Here is an 11,849-nt window from a genome sequence, read left to right on the forward strand (position 1 = left end):
TGCAACAAACCAGAGGCCTGCTGAGTGGTGCAGCTCTGGAACATGACATAACTTACACCTTAGTCATGGTTAGTCATGCTAAACATGACTAAATCCTGTCAGGAGAAACTCCGGCTGATGTGACAACACTTGACACAGACAATACAGTCTGATTTGGATTCTATCAAATCCAAAAAAGAAAAAAAATATATTCAAAAACCTGTGAAGAAATAATTTAGGGCGTGTCAGTCCTCAGTGTGGCCATCACACGTTCAAGTCCTTCGCTGCATGTCTTCTCCTCTGACCTTCTGATCTCTCCACTGACTGACAAACAAAAACCACGGGAATAAAAAAATTTCCTGAAATTAAAAGAAAAAAATTAAAGGTAAGGTCATAAAAACGAAAGATGCAACTGATGTAATATCAGACCGTTTTTATGCAAGATGAACATGATGTCATGTAAAGATCATGGGCATCTTTATGAAAACATAGGATTTTTATTTTCATTTTTATTTTCAACCCCCACTGAAAATAAACATCATATAACTTTATAGATTTGACTCCCCTGACATGGACCTTATACATTTTCATTCATTCATTCAAACAGTGAGTTGTTGTAATGCAATGCTTTATTGATTTTAATGTCTGTCGCTGGTTTTCAAAGTCGTTGTAGAAATGTGATGATTTTGTGTTTTTGTGATGTACAGCACTTTGAACTGCCTTGTTGCTGAAATCCATCCATTTTCTTCCACCCTAACTCCCCTGGGGTCAGGACGGGTGCTGGTGTCTGCCTCCAGCTGTCAAAGGATGAGAGGTGGGTCACCCTGGACAGGTCGCCAGTCTGTCATAGGGCCTTGTTGCTGAAATGTGCCATACAAATAAACTTGATTAAGAAGAAAGAAAGAAAGAAAGAAAGAAAGAAAGAAAGAAAGAAAGAAAGAAAGAAAGAAAGAAAGAAAGAAAGAAAGAAAGAAACGGACCCTGTCAGCCCAGCATGCAGGATGTGAGTCAGAAAGGTGCAAAGCCTCGGCTGACAGTTGGATCCAGACAGGTGCCACCAAATGCCTTCAACCTCTACAGATCTTACTGTAAGAATCCATCACCATGGAAACCTGAGGATTGACTCACTGCTCTATTGAGTCTATTGTCTTGTTCTCCCTCAGGACTTTTAGATGTTTTTTTTTTCTCTCGCTCTGCATCAGATGATATTCGACCCGCTTTGGTAACAGGGATCAAACAAGCAGCTCTGAACGCTTTATTGGTCCTGCGGTTGGAGTGTGCACACAAAGGGTGGAGTCGGAGCTGCTATTTTTTTTTTCCACCCACAGGGATCAAATCTGAACTTGAAGAGCCGCAGGAGGAAATCGAAGTTGAGCTGAGGCCCCCGGAAACATTTGAGATGCGTTTGAGAGCCCCGGTCTGCGGGGCTGCCGGGCCAAATCACTTTTAAGATTGACCCGTGCGGTGAGTGAGTGCAGCCATGCGGCGCACCGCGTTGGCGCTTCCACGCGTCCAGCCCTCTCCGCGGGCGGCGCGTAAAAGCGAGTGGCTCCGCAGCGCCCTGGCCCATCACCACTGCCCCGATCCGGCAGCAGAGAACGAAATCGTCGTTCTCGCCACCGGAATCGATCAGTACCTGCAGGAGGTCTTCCACCACCTGGCCCTTCCCAGCTTGGACGACACGGTGTCCGGGCAGGACTTCGCCGCTCTCTGCGCCGTGCTGGGACTTCCCGGAGCTCAAAGGACGCCGGAAGCGGAGGATGGAAGCGGCGATGGCGGAACGGAGCAGCAGCACCAGCAGCAGCAGCAGCAGCAGTGTGAGGAGTTCGCGGAGGTTTGTTCAGGTTTACCCGAGCGGCTTTCGTTTAGAGACTTTCACTCGCGGCTCTGCGGGTGTTTCCGAGTGCGCAGTGCGCCCGGAGTCGGCGGGGGTCGCGCCTGGCGTCTGCCGGTTTCCGAGGACACGGAGCTGGTGGAGAGGCAGATCCGGCTCCGGTGGCCCCGGATCCGGCGGAGGAAGTGTGTCAGTTTTGACCTGGGTCGAGATCAGACCGGAACCAGGAGCAGATCCGTGAAAAGCGGAGCCCAGGAGGAACTCCGTGAGCAAGGTATGCTCCCTACAGGAGACCTGTTGCTTTTTTAAACGGATAAATAAATTAAATACATAAACTACAAAAGAAAATCAAAACAGAATCTGTTGTACAATACGAAGATTTCAAGAAAGAATCTGGAACTAAAGTATTGATCCGATACTGATACTGACTTGGTCTCAATATTATTGATATTTTTGATTAGTTTTCTTCTAAAGTAACTGGTTGCAGTGTATTTTTTATTTAGGGGTAACAGAGTACAGTGTTTCTGTCACTTTGAAATTTATTAGCAAAAATAAATAAATGAATATGTTATGCATGACTTTGTGGTGAGTCACATAAAATCCCACCTGAACACAAAGTGACGTTTGAGGTTGGAACCTGATGAAATCTGAGGTTTTGGGAGGGACGGAACATTTAGTGACTGTTGCACCTCACAACCCACAGGAAATTCTAGATTTAACTTCTAATTCCCTATAATTTCATTGCATCAGCAGCATTCCACAGACAGACCTGTGAAAGCTGTGGGCTAATAGAAGGAGACAAAGAATTTATGAGCACCTATTCATTCAGCCTGTTTCCTCTCTTGTTCCTTTCTCTCATTTCATTTCTGGATCCTTCACTTGTTTCTTTTTTTTAATCACGTAAGGATCATTTAGGAGCAGAAACTTCAAGTCTGACAGTGTGATCCGGTAAACATACCGAAGCCTCACAGGCATCAAAAGGAGTCAGACCAGTCCGCTAAGCACGAGGTGTCATTTGTGAAGTTACTCAGTTAAAAATGAACAGCAATAATTTGGGTTATTTAGCTTGTTACAAGAAAAAAAACTACTTCCCTTCATTTCTCAAAGTCATATTTTCATCATTTATAAATATCACAGTTTAAAACTGAATAATTATTTAGCAAGCTAAATATATAGCCTCAAACTAAATATTTCATTTGGAAGCTAAATGTTTAGCTAATATGCAAATTAATTTAATTTACTTTGTAAGCAAGTTAAATATTTAGCAAAGTGTCATTACCAAACATTTCTAAATTAAAAAGCCTTTTCATAGGCAATTTGTGATTTCCAAATTTCCTGAAAAACTGTAGAACATGCTTTTAGGTACAGGCTGTCCCTAACTATAACTAACTCTAACTATAAAGTCTCAAAAAACGCAAACATTTTAAAAAGATTTAAATAAATAAGCACAAGTAAAACCTGGTGGCCTGCCAGGCTTATAATACACTGGGGGGAAACATGGTGTCATATATTCTCATTTATGTACCTTCTTTTATTCTCGCAAGACTTCTCTGTCAAGCAGAAGTTTGATTTGCATGCAGACATTGTCATTATGTTCGGTCTCAAGGTGGTTTATGTTACTAGCTGCTAATGTACCTTTGCTTGCTACATAGTTATTTTATTTTTTTGCATCTATCATGGATAAATGCAAATTCATAGGCAGTTGCTTTTGCTACTGCCTCACTTTTGTTGAATCCATCTCACAAGGTTAGGTGGATTCTGTGCAAAAAAAAAAAAAAAAAAAACTTTTAGGCTCGACACTGTGGGGTGAGATGTAAACAAACCTTCAAAAATGTCACTTTTTGCTATGATTGATTGTAACACAGCAGGATCCCCCAACAAACCATTGTATTTGGAGTTTTCTCTGTCTTAAATTTCATGTTAAGTTTCATTTAAGTGCTGACTTTAGCTCTGTGGGTAGAGTAGTCATCTTGTGATTGGAAGGTTGTAGGTTCAATTTCAGCTTTCTCTGGTCACATCCTGACATCCCCTGAGCAAGGCACTAAATCCCAAGGTGCAAAAGAGTGAATGTGATATATAAGTTCAGTCTGTTCACCGTTTAGAAGTTTGACTTGCTGAAACCTGCAGAATTGAAGGTATCTTTTTATGTGTAATGAAACTTTAATTGAGTTTTTTAAAATTGAGTTGCTGAATAATTCAACTTCCCAGTGATGTTACAGTTTAGTCTTATACCAGTTGCAGTTATTTAGTAAATAATTTGAAAAAAGTACCAGGTGAGTACTTCAGTCAGTAATGAAGTGTTCAGTTTTCTTTCAATTTTAAAATGTATGAATTGCTTTTATTGGACAGTCATGGTGGTATCTCCATTTTTTTTTTAAGTGAAATTTCTTTACGCTGACTTATGGTGACCTTGAACTCTTAACCTGGCATCTTGTCCAGATGAGGTTGGCGCTCTCAGGGAGCTGGTTGAGGACCTGCGCTCTGCTCTGCAGGGGAGCGACGCTCGCTGTCTGGCCCTGGAGGTGGCCCTCAGACGGGAGAGGAGCCGGACCCCTGCCGGCCCTTGCAGCCACAGTGCCACTCTTTCCATTCCCACACCCTGCGGCGCGCTCACGCAGGGGAAACAGGGACAAACCGACAGACCTAAAAGCCAGCCTGATGGGACGAGGAAGGGACCGATGAGGTGGGACATCAGAGACCCCCTTCTGAGGGAGCTGAAACTGATTCGGTCATCACGTGATGGGCAGTTAGAGGAGGCCATCAAATTCAATGAGTGTTTGGAGGAAGAGCTGCAGTGGGCGTACCAGGAAGTTCGCAAGCTGCAGGGGTTGGAGTCGTCCCTGAGGAGGGAGAACAACCAGATCAGGTGCTGTAAATATTCAGAAATGTAAAACAAAAAATAAAAATCAGTTTTTTTTTGTGTGGATTTATTGGAAATTTGTGACGATCTGTGATGCTGACAGGAAGCGGGCGGAGGAAGCTAGAGAGGCTCTCAATGTGGGGCTGCAGAGGGTTCGGCTGATCCAGGAACAGGCCCAGTTGGTGCCGCAGCTCCAGTCCAAGATCACCCAGCTGGAGACGGCACTGCTGCGGTACAGGTACAGCACCGGGTTCGGTTGGGTGAGCAGGAGAGTTCTCTGTCTGGGCGTGTTTCAGGATCCAGTTACACTTCATTTGCCTTTCTGACTTCTACAAGTCCTCACTCCTTGAAACCAACATAAAAACACGGTGCACACCGCCTCGCACCCAGTTCAATGATTCAACTATAACCTAGCTAAATCTGTCTTTATTGTCACTGCTACTGCTGCTAAACCGCCCCCCCCCAAACAAAATAAACAAAATAAATATGATTCTTAGCCTGGTGTGGATGGAGGTGATTGGGGAGAAAGCCTGGTGGGCTGCCAGACAGAAACCCTGCTAGACTTGTTTGTTGTCCGTCATTTTTGCTGAATCAATTCATAATGCTTTTTTTGCCTGTCATTTTTCAAAATGATAATGATGGTACACAGTACATTCAATTTTATTTTATATTCATTCCGCTCAACAAGCTGAACAGAGAATCCACGCTACACATCAAGCAGATGAATGAAAGTCACTTTTTCTCCTCAGTAACACTGATTGTGTTTTTATGAATGATTCGTCTGCTGTGGCCCGACAGTCTCACAACGTCCTCCTGATCCTTATGAACTTGATTTTGCACACCAGCTTGTGTGTAATCAAATATCTCAGGGTTTTTGTTGTTAATCTGGAAGACAAAATCTCTCTGGTTCTGCTGCTACACTGGAGACTTCAGCTAAAAGTTTTGAAATCAGGGAACATTTCTTCAACTGAAGGGATCAGAAATCGGCAAGACTCTGAAAGATCCATGCGTTATGTCAAAAATTGTTTTGCCCTTCCCCACTAAATGGTCGTTGTCGTTGTTTCTGTCTCCGGCAGAATCGGCTGCACCTGCCTCTCTGAGAGCCAGTCAAGTCAACCTGAGGACCCGAGTGGTGAGACAGCTGGAGCACCGCGGACAGCTACAGAGACGGCACGCCTGAAGGTTTAACTCCAGCTCATTCTTCCCCAGATGCAGAGGGTCTGCAGCGGGCGGTGGAAGGGAGAGCTGCCTCTGATGAAGAGGAAGATGATGGGAGTCTGAAGGAGACAGGAAACTGTTGCTCCTCACAGGAGAAGAGCGTCGTCTCACGCGGTCCTGGCTGTGGCGAAGGGTCTGTCACCATCCTGCTCTGTTGTTCATCACCAAATGTTTGTGTAGAGAGGGATCCAACGCCACCTGTGATCTTCCAGATGTCAGAACAACACGGCCCATCATCTTGTCTCCCTGAGTCGCTTGGAGCTCCGAAAGCGCCCCGGCTCTACTGCAGACGGCACAGACTGCTGCAGCGAGACGGGGCCAAAGCAAGGGGAGAAAAACAGATGTGGACACTTTGGAAAGGTAAAGGTGAGTGGTTATTACCTAAAATCAGCTAAAAACCAGACCTAGGCAAAAGTATTGATTACAATAAACCTAAGTATGGTTGGCTGTCCTTTTTTCTTCTTCATTACAGCACTCTTTGTTAGCTGTAGCATTTAACCAGTAAAATATCCAAACATAATTGTGTCTATTAAGGGCCGTCACAATTTGTCCAGTATGCCAGATCTATTACTGGTATTCTGCATTTGCATGCATAACCTTCAGAGTACGATATTACCATCACAACCTGATTCCAATTAGCATTATTAGAGCTATTTATGCTAAATAACTCTGCTAACGATGTAATTAAGCATAACAATGACTATAAAACAGGATATTATTAGGGATGGAGAAATTAGGTATTTGAAGTTCAAGATAATTTACAACTTTAACTGTAACCAACAATGAGTAGGACACAGAGCGGTGTGTGTGTGTGTGTGTGTGTGTGTGTGTGTGTGTGTGTCTGTCTTCACAGAGGCCTGAGGACGAGGCGGAGAAGACGCGTCTGTCTCTGCTGGAGGACAAACTCACAGATTCACTCACTCTGCTGCTACAGCTGCGCAACACGGTGCTCACACACGCACACACACAAACTCACTATCCCACAGGGAGGGAAGGAGATGCTCTTCACACAGGTTCACAGCGCCATCTAGTGTTTGACCTGCCAGTTCACTTCCTGTTGCTTTCCATTTGGGTCGTTTCAGTTCTTCCAGATATACAGCAGTGGCTCTTTTAAATGAGGTCAACTGGTTGTTTTGTGCATTTGTACATAAGGAATAGCATATAGAGGTGAGAGAATGCCTAATGTTGAAACTTTGTGCATGAGGTGCAAGACGTTAGGGTTAAGGGTGACCTGAACATCATTGGTCGGTGAATTCACAGACCAACATTCAGTCTCATAAAACCTCTCAAGACCAAACGTGAATAAAACAACACAACGATGTCTCTGATGTTTGGTTTGTCTCTGTGTTTCCATCAACTCACTTTCTGATTGGCTACTCAGCACATGTAACAGGCAGCATTGTCATTTGTCCTCGGGGAACAAGACACAGTTAAAATATCAGGCCAAGACAATCCGACATGACGAACGCCCCAGATTTGAGATTGGAGAGGTTCCGATATCCTTCCCAGTGGACCGGATCACTCTCAACACACCACACACACACATACAGGAGGATAATAAGATTAAGAGCAATCTCGATAAATGGAAGGGGAAACCGGGAGCTCAGTGCATCACTCTTATCAGTCCATTCAGATAACTGATTAAAATTTGTCAGCCTCTTCCGTCTGTTCTTTGATCCGCATCATTCAGTTAGACTCTTTGGATTTTCCTTTAGAATGTGTCACGCAAAGTCCTGGAGAAAATGGTGGTGGGCAGTCTTGGTGTCCGCAGCAAAGCTGAAGCTGGTATGTCTGCTCTGCACTCAGTTTTTTTCCTGTTCTAGTGTTGCTCATTTACTAAACCTTTTTGCTGGCCTGTGAAGGTCAACCACAGGCCCTACAGGCCACTGGTGCTGACGGCCTCAGCATCCACTTGACCCCCAGCGACCTTCCCAAAGGAAAAGGGGAGGATGAGAGAGGAGGGCAGAATGGAGAGAAACATCTGCATCCACCTTCAGGATGTCAAACAAACAATATGAACTCTCTGCTTATCTCTGGTTAACAAGCTAACCTCTGTCATTCATGTTTTATACTGTTTACTAAATACGCCTACCTAATCCAAACTGCTATTTTACATGTATTTAATTTAAATAATATTTACATTGAGCACTTGTGTAGAAATAAAGAGTTCTAATGATGTACATGTATGCATTTTGGGTTTCTGAACTTCATTGTAACCTACCTCAGTCACTGGCTGCTCAGTCAATAAAGCAGATCTACTTATATAATTGTGTCGATGTGCTTCTTGTGGAAACCAAGTGTAGGTCAATATATCAACTAGCTAATAAATATTTTACGTTTTCAAAACATTAGCTCAAAGTAGAAAAGTAAAATAAGCTGATGACATGGTGGCCTCCAACAGACAGTCAGCAGGGCTGTAGGATGAGAGCGGGTCTTTAACCACATGTTGCTCAGTTATGGGAACCGAGTCTCCAACCAACCAGCAGATGGACTCAGAGTGACTAGTTCTGTTGTTATGATCAGATCTGTTACCAGGATGAACGGATCTCCTGAATGTCTCCAGCAACAGATTTCTTGAGGTACAATAAATGTTACCAAAGACCATTTACGTAGATACAGATCATTACAGCTAAAACAAATCTAAGGTCAGTCAAAAGAATAACTCAAACTTAGCATACCTCTCCAAAGCGGTATGCTCTAACAGCTTTTAAGCAGCACAGGTGTATCCCTCTTCTGCTGCTCTGCTCTGCTGAGGAAACAAACCAGGAAGACGTGAGAACTTGTTCCAATTAACAGTTGAATTGTTATAAGTTAACCCAACAAAAATGTAAGGGGGCTTTATTATTTTTGATAAGAAACTGCATTTCAAGAATGTTTTTCCAAATGTCTAAACACAACTAGAATATAGAACTGAAACAACAAAACACGTGGTCTGTATATCAAATACTACATAAAACGACATCGATAATCCCATCTCGTGATGATGGCTTTCATCACAAAGTACAATAGAGCAAATACAGAGCGTGCCATCTGCTCCAAGGAGAATAACTATAATGCCAACACAGTGATCCTGATCCGGATAACAGATCTGACAAAAGAAGAACCCAAACACAGCAACTGTATGAAATAATATAGTCATTTATTTATTTCCAGCAAATTACAATGTCCTGCAGAGAGAAAGCCTTCCTCCTGCCTCACAGAAGGGGGGCTTTTTAGAAGACAAACATGTAAAAGACGTCAGACATTACAAGACTGCATTTGTCTACATCAGTATTCCCTAAAGGCAGCGCAGTGGACGGGTGGACATTACGGTTCTACAGCTCAGTATGGCTGCGGATGCCTTCGGCCTGTCAGTGGGATTCCCCATCAGGGCTCAATAGTTTAAAGCACTTGGTTATACAAAGAAGAAGCTGGGTGGTGAGTGTTATTAGATTGCTTTTGGAACAATGTCTACTTTCTGCCTTGGAAGCTCACTTCTAGTGTTTCCCAGATGTCTGCTGTGCCACATGAACAAAAATCGACGGTCACAGCTCTGCCATCCATTGCCGCAGTCATTTTCACATTCACACATTGCAATAATCACACTGTACATCATTTATTTATCCAAGCTAATTAAACAAACGCTACACTGTGGCTTACGCAACTCTTGATTGGTTGCTCTAAGAGTTGAGCTTGGCTCTGACAGATTAAGACCGTCTCATTTCATCGATGGATGCGTTCCTCATTTCAGGAGGGGCATTTCTGTATATAATCTGTTCATGTAAAGTCTCCTATTAGTACCAAAATGTTGGCCAATGGCCATTTGAAGATAGGAAATCTGACAACACCGATGACAAACGGACTCAGCCAAAAGAAAATGACAAAATAAACAACCTTACATACAGAATAAATATAGTATGTACAATTTGCTTTGTGTGCTTCTAAAAAATAAATAGATGTAGCATTTCTTGCCTTTTTATAGAAGTATACACAACTTTTCGTTGAAGTAGAGAAAGAATGCTGGCACCGGTTTGATAAAGAGTGTCAAGGATACAAACTGATAGAGATAGATGGAAGGATGAAAAGCCAAAGGCAAAGTGGCAGCTATCTCTCTGGGTGGGCAATTTGAATCCGGAGAACAAGTTCTTTATGTAAGCTAAGCCTTGCGGTGCCATCTGGTGGTGGATTTGCTAACTACAGTACGTCAATGCATTTGAATGGCACAGAAAAAGGTTGCTCTTTGCTCAAAGTGGTTGTATGCACGATTTCATTTGAGAACACAAACCAATAATTTCTGAGAGATAAAAAGATTAGGACAAAGAAATGGAATACAATAAAAAATAAAATAAAATAACCAAGCTCAAAACACCTGGTATTAAAAACAAAAAAATCTTTAAGACCACAAAGCAAAGGATTTTTAACAATTAAAATACATTTTTGCACATCCACACTATGTACTTTGCTTGTGCTTTTTGCTGGCCCCGTAAAAAAAAACAATTAAAAGTAAAACATCACATGACGGTTTCTCCTCTGCCATAATTTCTACTTGGAAGCCTGTCCAAATAGATAACAACCATAAGCCATTAAAGACAGGAAGAGCTGATCTGATGACAGGCCGTTTGTGTAGGGTGGTGGGAAGAAGAATACATATGCTAACGTGAAACAGTAAAACACTGGTGAAGATTCTTGTCCTTAAATAAACTTCATCCATTAGTTCAGATTCATCCCATACTAATCAGATGAATGTTAACAGATCCTATTTATGTTTTAGATGAGGAAAAAAAAACACACAAAAAAATGGCACTGTTCTTAGAATTGGACAACAAAAATATCAGCTTTTATTTACTTAACTGTGCATTACTGAGTTAAATAAATAAAATGTTACTTCACTATCACTGGTTTCTTGTAAGTTCTTTGTATACATAATCAGTATCTTTTATGTGTCAAAATGTATTATATTCTATCAAAACCGGTTTATTTTTGACAACATGAGTTGCTAACGACTTAGCATTGTTGAAAAAAGTCCCCCAGTTTGGGGTTTTGAGTTGTTAATTTTTTTTAATGTACCCTCATGTTAGCATGTTGTGTAGTGTGACATCACCTTAGCAGAAACAATGTTGAAAGAGGTAAAAGTTTTCTAAAAAAATACCCAGCTGCCATCTCATTTACTTCTAGCTAGCAAGAATATAATGAGCCCCATGAGTTACTTTAAAGATGTCTTGCAGTCTTTTAACGGTCTAAAACCCATCTTTTATATTGCTAAGAGCTTTATAGCAGCAGAAGGAATTATCATAGTCTATGTAGAGTAACATGAGCTATGTTAGCTAGCTCGTTGCTGGACTCTTCCTCTTTGTTCCCATAGCACAGTAAAGCTATTTCAGGCAATTCAATTGAAGCGAATGGATTTAGCTAAGAGTAGCCATTTTATCAGCTGGTGTTTCAAACAAAAGCTACTAAAAAAAAATTAAATGTTGCTCATTTTGAGAATTCAAAAACACAGGGCAAAACCAACATTTAAACTAGCCAAAAGCTGATACAAGATTCTCACGGTACGATAATCTTAAATAAAAATGCATTCAGTTTCACTGGAATTAGATCATTTTAAAGTGAAATTATCTATTTGCTTTTGTTTAAACATTTTAGCTAAAATTTACTTTGACAGCTGCAGTTTGAAAACAGTGTTGCTTTAAAAAAAGTTATATGTCAGGCTTATTTAGTGCAGATCTTCACTGCCTGTTACTTACGTGAATGTAAATTTCCAGCTCTGCATTTCTCCTTGCTCTATACTGCAGAAGAACTTTAAGCACACTTGCGGTTTCTCTGGTATCTCATTATAAGAACTTTAAACCATAGCAACAGTACGATGAGAAATCTTAGGGCTGTTGTAAACGAATATTTTAGTAATCGAGGTACTCGAATCATTCGAGGAATCGTTTCAGCCCCATCTTTGTGGTTTTGAAACGGTTACTTTCTAAAAAC

At 41.8% G+C, this 11,849-nt stretch overlaps 1 protein-coding gene across 2 annotated transcripts; it reads left to right on the plus strand.

The window, feature by feature from the left end:
• Window positions 1-954: 954 nt before the first annotated feature.
• LOC106961078 (EF-hand and coiled-coil domain-containing protein 1) lies at window positions 955-8,155 on the plus strand. Of its 2 annotated transcripts, none has more exons than XM_015054582.1 (9): window positions 955-2,087; window positions 4,253-4,679; window positions 4,777-4,911; window positions 5,750-5,805; window positions 5,883-6,024; window positions 6,104-6,251; window positions 6,745-6,837; window positions 7,607-7,676; window positions 7,754-8,155. In XM_015054582.1, exons 1-9 carry the CDS (start codon window positions 1,460-1,462, stop codon window positions 7,930-7,932), a joined length of 1,878 nt encoding a protein of 625 aa, XP_014910068.1. In that variant the 5' UTR covers window positions 955-1,459; the 3' UTR covers window positions 7,933-8,155. The 2 variants fall into 2 exon arrangements, with proteins under 2 accessions (XP_014910068.1, XP_014910066.1); XM_015054580.1 differs by having other exon boundaries at window positions 957-2,087; window positions 6,104-6,257.
• Window positions 8,156-11,849: the final 3,694 nt, after the last annotated feature.

This window comes from Poecilia latipinna, unplaced genomic scaffold (assembly GCF_001443285.1).
Source record: "Poecilia latipinna isolate Pla-1442-1.1 unplaced genomic scaffold, P_latipinna-1.0 Scaffold1262, whole genome shotgun sequence".
NCBI classification, from domain to species: Eukaryota; Metazoa; Chordata; class Actinopteri; order Cyprinodontiformes; family Poeciliidae; genus Poecilia; species Poecilia latipinna.

Coding starts and splice junctions, on each gene's coding strand:
- LOC106961078 (XM_015054580.1), top strand. CDS start 1,460: ATGCGGCGCACCGCGTTGGCGCTTCCACGCGTCCAGCCCTCTCCGCGG. Junction 4,912..5,749: donor ACGGCACTGCTGCGGTACAG/GTACAGCACCGG, acceptor TGTCTCCGGCAG/AATCGGCTGCACCTGCCTCT. Junction 6,025..6,103: donor GGTCCTGGCTGTGGCGAAGG/GTCTGTCACCAT, acceptor GTGATCTTCCAG/ATGTCAGAACAACACGGCCC.